At 39.4% G+C, this 6,548-nt stretch overlaps 1 protein-coding gene across 1 annotated transcript in view; it reads left to right on the top strand.

Moving 5' to 3' along the window:
* Positions 1 to 6,548, top strand: part of EXTL3 (exostosin-like glycosyltransferase 3) — a 131,372-nt gene that overhangs the window by 106,498 nt on the left and 18,326 nt on the right. Inside the window, 1 exon segment of the mRNA XM_006774761.2 lies at positions 2,642 to 2,769. Coding sequence (XP_006774824.1) covers positions 2,642 to 2,769 — 128 coding nt within the window.

Raw genomic sequence — 6,548 nt, forward strand, 5'->3', positions numbered from 1 at the left:
TATTTTAAAAAAAAGAATTAGGTTGTTTATAGGATTGCCAAGTTTGTCTGGTAAACAACCTCAGTTTTTGCATACAACATGGTGCTGTGTTGATTTAGCAAAAGGCTGCTTACTTCAATGTTTGCACAGCTAGTAAGCGGTGGAATTGGGATATGAACTCAAGCTTTTCTGATTAACTCCAAAGCCAGGCTTTTAAAATCCTCTGTACCAGCACCTTTCAAAACTTAATGTGCATAGGAGTCACCTGGGGATTTTGTTAAACTGTAGGTTCTGACTTGGTAGTTTTGGGGATAGGTCTGCAGGTCTGCATTTTAATAGAGTGCCAGGTGATGCCCGCCTTGTTGGTCTTTGAATCACACCTGAGTACTGAAGCTCTGTGCTATGTTCCTGGGTTACTAATTTTGCTGTAGCTAATCCTCCTGGTAATTAACCCACAAAATTGTTAATAGAAAGTGGCATAGAAAGAATTGGATTTTTCAATCATTTTTTCTTCATTTTAAGGTGTGTGTATTCTCTACTGGATTTTAAGCTGTGTTTATTCATTGCTAGAGTTGAGGGGAGCTTTGTTCATCTGAACCTGCAGAATTCCAGTTCTGTATTTAAGTGAATAGTAGGCATGTAAATAAAATGAATGATCTGAGCAAGGGTAGTTTGTTGGGGGCGTTTGTGTGAACAACTACTGTACATAGTCCATTGATTCTAAGGTAGATGTTATTTTACATTTTAACATTCTGAACTCAGGTGTGTCTTAAGATAGATGATGTTTCACCATGGCCATGCTTGGTTTTTGGCTTCTGCTACTTCTGGCCACCTTCCCATTCCCCGCAGAATGGAGCCTGGCAGCTACTGCACTGTGTACTTGGCTGTCTCCCCCTCCTCTTTCCCCTGATTCAGGCTTCAGTGCCTTTGTTCTGTCACTGCTGTATCTGAGCCTGGGATTCTGGGCTACGAGCTCAGGGGTTTTTATACTGGTCAAATGTGCTGTAGGGCAAGATGGATTTCTGTGTCTGTTGCTTAGCTCTGACATCTGTTCTATGGAGTAGCAAATCTATTACAGGTTCTTCCTTGTCCTGACTTGAGAAAAACTCATCTGGGGCTGAGGCAGTCTTAAAAAGCTCTTTAATAAAGTAAACATATAAACTATTTCATGAGCTTTCTTATTTAGCAGCATTTTTCTTTCTTGATGCTACAGAAATTAATAATGCATTTGCCTTGGGGCTTTGGTTTAACGAGATTTATAAATATATGATTAGCAGAAAAAGACTAATTTGGAGTTAGAAGGTAGGAGAGTCTCGCTCTGTCACTTGCTAATTGTCCATGTATAAAGTGAGAGGTGGACCGGATGATCTCTGAGGTCCTTCTCCCTCTCAACTAATTGGATTCTGAGTGTGCTAGAATGCATTAATTGAATTAATTGAAGTATGAGGGCTTTGTTTTAAGAATATAGAAGTGATTAATTTTGACAAGGGGAGGGTAGTGACAGGAACCCTCTGAGCTGGGTCTCCAGGGAGAGAATAATTTTGGTAGAAAAACAGGAGAAAGAATATTTTAAGCTGAAGAAACAATACTCATGAGGTTATGGAAATACCTTTGAAATCATTTGTAAACCTTTAGACCCTGAATATAATTACATTCATCATGGTAGGTAGAAGTTATCCTCAGTACAGGTAAAGCATTCTGTTTAGAATAAGATGACCCATCCTGGGTTTCTAAAAAGATCACCTCCCAAGAAGCTCGCTTTGTTTCTGGTTTTTGAAAATAATACGATGGTTTTTCATTAGTTGGATTAATTAGAAATAGATACCATAAAAATAAAATGAGCTATCAAAGACTAAGAATGGTCATCCTTGTTTATTTGCATATTATGGGACAAGGTGAATAACAAAGCTACTACTTACATTGTGGTAAACTATGCTTATCTGACATAGGGCTTAAATATAACTTTTAAAAATTATAATGTAGTTCTGTTTGGGCACAAATCTTTGTTTTATGAAGAAAATACTGCTTTGCACATACAGGTCACTTTGGATAGAGATTGCTTGAATCGGGATTTGCTTTGTACACAGAAACTGTTAGTTTTACTGAAGTTAGGTACACATTGAAAGACAAAGCTTTTGTATGTGTACTCAGTGTTGCAGGTAGAAATTGTACAGGTGAAGTAATTCACCTCAGTAAGATAGGCAATCCTGTTTTTTTTAATACCAAAAAAGGCCTTAAAATTGGTCAGAAATGACATAGACTCAAGAGGTTTCTGAGTTTGGTTTTAAAGTTTAGGAGCAAAACGGGGTATTCCAGATCAGGGAATAAGATCTCAGTTCGGCTCTGCCAACTTGTGTTCTCTTGGGAAAGTTATTTTTTATTTCCTTAGAATGTGTTTAATCACATGTGTGAAGTAATCCTCAGCTTTAGCTTGTTTCACCAGGAAATTAGTTAGCAAATAAATAAGGCTTAAAATGTGTACACCTCATTATTATGAGGCAGTTTTTATCCCTGAAAGTCATATGCTGGATTATACAAGTGGTAGGTAACCAGACAAAATTTCTCAATAAATTTAGCCAGTTTCCTTTGACCTAAGGGCAGTTTTGGTTTTGCATTCTATAATGTGGAATTGATCGTTAGTGTTTTTCCTTTCTTTTTACAGGTGGTCCGTACTGAGAAGAACAGTTTGAATAATCGATTCTTGCCCTGGAATGAAATTGAGACAGAGGCCATCCTGTCTATTGATGATGATGCTCATCTCCGGCATGATGAAATCATGTTTGGGTTTCGGTGAGGAGCTGATTTTCAATCAAGAAACATTTTCATTTGCAAGTAGAAGATAACCAAGTCAGCCCTAGCTGGTTTGGCTCAGTGGATAGAGTATCGGCCTGTGGACTGAAAGGTCCCAGGTTCGATTCTGGTCAAGGGCACTATCTCTCTCCCTTCCTCTCTGTAAAAAGTCAATAAAATATATTTAAAAAAAAAAAAAAAAGATAACCAAGTCAACCTGAATCAGCAGCCACATGAATTTCTTGACTGATAGTAGCTGGCTGAGAAATCCTTAGAAGGTAGTAAGGGTCTTAAGACAAGCTGGATCCAGGGTCATAGGTGAGATCAGAGAACTCCATTTCTCTTCATCTCTAGGTTCTGTTTTCCTCTGTGTTGCCTGTGCTCTCATATAGGCTCTTCGTCAGAAGCGAGGAAGATGGAATTCTGTGATTGGCTGGACAGGGTTACCTGCCTATTCCTGGAGTAGATCATCCTCTAACTCCGTGGTTCTCAACCTATGGGTCGCGACCCCTTTGGGGGTCGAATGACCCTTTCACCGGGGGCGCCTAAGACCATCGGAAAACACATATATAATTACATATTGTTTTTGTGATGAATCACTATGCTTTAATTATGTTCAGTTTGTAACAATGAAAATACATCCTGCATATCAGATATTTACATTGCCATTCATAACAGCAAAATTACAGTTATGAAGTAGCAACAAAAATGATTTTATGGTTGGGGGTCACCACAACATGAGGAACTGTATTAAAGGGGCGCGGCATTGGGAAGGTCAAGAACCACTGCTCTAACTGAAAACCATATAGACTGAGAATGGAAGCAAAGGGTAGTTCCCTAAAGGAAATGTGAGGCAGGCAGAAACATGTTGCCGTTTATTGGGGCAATGGAACAGTGCCAGAATCCTGGTGCCTGAAAGATTTGAGCAACGATGGGATCAGATGCAAAGATCCAGGAGGAAAAATTGGGGGAGGAAGAAGAGGTGGTTATGATGAATGACATTTGTTGAATCTGTACTGTGTGCCAGAGACTAGTTGAATGCATTGGCATATCTCATTCATCCTCCTAAAACTTGGTGTAAGTTGTAGTCATCTCCATGTTACCCAGGAGTAAATTGAGATCCAAAAGAACAAAATCGTGAAGCTAGAAGGTAAGTGGCAGAGCGGGAATTCTAACAGGCTTGTCTGATTCCAGAACTTCCACTCAAGCACCTTTTAAAAAAAATTTAGTAGTTCTTGTTTGGGCTTAAATATCCCAAACAAGATAATGTTCCCACCACTTGAGGGAACATAGGAAAGAGAATGGAGTAGATCAGAGCTACTCAGAGTGTGTCATGGACTGGTGTATGGGCCCGTGGACAGTTTAGTGCCTGTTCACAGAGAGTTAAGCTTAAAATTGAAGGTAAGCATTTAAAAACTTTTAAAGCAATTTGACAGTTACTGTGACATCCAGGTGTTTGATCGTTTATCTTGCAATTCACTTTTGGTAACATTCATTGAATATCATTCACTCATTTAAATATGCCATTCAATGTTTTTTAGTACATTTACAAAGTTGTGCAACCATCACCATAGTATATTTTAGAAATTTTCATTACCATCAAAAGAAACGCTGTCCCCATTAACATTTCCTTCCAGCCCCTCTAAAGCCTAGCCAATCATTAATCTCTTGTGGACATTTCATATAAATGGTACTATAAAATATGTGCTCTTTTTAAAAAAATTGATTTTAGAGAGAGGAAGGAAGAGAGAGAGATAGAGACAGAGACATGCACAGAAAGAAAAATATTGATGTGAGAGAGAAACATTGATCAGTTGCCTCCTTTACGCACCCTGACTGGGGATCAAACCTGCAACCTAGGTATGTGCCCTGACCTGGAATTCAACCTGCCACTTTTTGGTGTATGAGATGATGCTCCAAATCTCAACTGAGCCCCACTGGCCAGGGCAAAATATATGCCCTTTTGTAACTGATTTTTTTCACTTAACATAGTGTTTTCAAGGTCCATTCATTTGTAGCATGTGTCAGTACTTCATTCATTTTGTATGGTAGTTGTTATCCTTTTAATACATTTAAAGAATAATTTATCAAAGGGAAGGTATGCCAAAGCATGATCTATGATATAGCATATAGATTAAAAATATTCAGTGCAGCATAAGTTTGAATATAATGTTAAGGAACTTATTATGTATAACACTTTCAAATGTAAATTGGTAGCATTATACATAATCAGTATTTTTGAATATCTGACTTTCAAATATGTATTGTGACTGTGTTATCTAAAACTCTTGATGCATCATCCCAGGAATTTATTTAAGTCTTTTTTTTTTAAAATATATTTTATTGATTTTTTACAGAGAGGAAAGGAGAGAGATAGAGATAGAGAGTTAGAAACATCGATGAGAGAGAAACATCGATCAGCTGCCTCCTGCTCATCCCCCACTGGGGAAGTGCGCGCAACCCAGGTACATGCCCCTGACCAGAATCGAACCTGGGACCCTTCAGTCCGCAGGCTGACGCTCTATCCACTGAGCCAAACCGGTTTCGGCTATTTAAGTCTTTAAATTAAGTTTATCTTGTGTCAGTGCTTCCACGTTGATTTTTTTCTTTATTATTTAATAGAAAATTAACATTTGGTCAGCCATCTCATGGTTGACAGCCTTTAACTAATTGGGTATGTTACCTTTTAATATTGCATAGCAAGTGAGGTTTTGCTTTATTAAGAACTGTCTACATTTTAGACTTAAATCAACCACATCAGATAACTGAAACACTCAGTTTCCAATCCTTTCTTCTGATGGTATTTCAGGGATAGTAAGAGCAATATGCATTTGATGAGATTAGAATTTTTAAAAAATATATATTTTATTGATTTTTTACAGAGAGGAAGGGAGAGGGATAGAGAGTTAGAAACATTGATGAGAGAGAAACATCGATCAGCTGCCTCCTGCACACCCCCTACTGGGGATGTGCCTGCAACAAAGGTACATGCCCTTGATGGGAATCAAACCCGGGACCTTTCAGTCCTTCAGGCTGATGCTCTATCTACTGAGCCAAACCGGTTAGGGCGAGATTAGAATTTATAGGGGTATTGATATAATATTTGGTTACACCAAATATTGACATAATATTTGGTGTACTTACTAGCCATCTTTAAATCCTGGATATGTCAAATTATATTACAGAAATTTCTTATAGCTTTTTAAATTAGTAATTTGGAGACAATTTTAGGTTCTAAATTAGGATAGAGGTAGGGACTTGGGCAGGAGATGGCAGAAAGCCCAGGTGATACAAGTGTGGTTTCTTATCTGTTGGACTGGATTAGTTGCTTCTGAATTTAATAGGAGAGGAATTGTTTTGAAGTGAAATCGAATGTGTTTTAGGAATTGAATTTCCATGTAAGTGATGAGGGCTTTTCTCAAGCAGTTTATTTTATTTTTTTTCCCTTTATTGAATAAGACTAGAGGCCCGGTGCGCAAAAATCACTGGGGGGCGGGGTGGGGAGGACCCTCTGCCTGGCCCGTGCCCTCTTGCAGTTTGGAACCCCTAGGGAGATAACGACCTGCTGGCTTAGGCCTGCTCCCGGGTGACAGAGGGCAGGCCCAATCCCTAGGTGCAGCCCCTGGTCGGGCTCAGAGCAGGGCCGATTGGGGAGTTGGGGCGCCGCCCCCTGTCATGCACAGAGCAGGGCGGATCGGGAGGTTGCGATGCCACCCTCAGTCACGCTCAGGGTAGGGCCGATTGGGGGGTTGGGGCACCGCCCCCTGTTACACTCAAGA

Source organism: Myotis davidii, unplaced genomic scaffold (genome assembly GCF_000327345.1).
Source record: "Myotis davidii unplaced genomic scaffold, ASM32734v1 scaffold524, whole genome shotgun sequence".
Lineage (NCBI taxonomy): Eukaryota > Metazoa > Chordata > Mammalia > Chiroptera > Vespertilionidae > Myotis > Myotis davidii.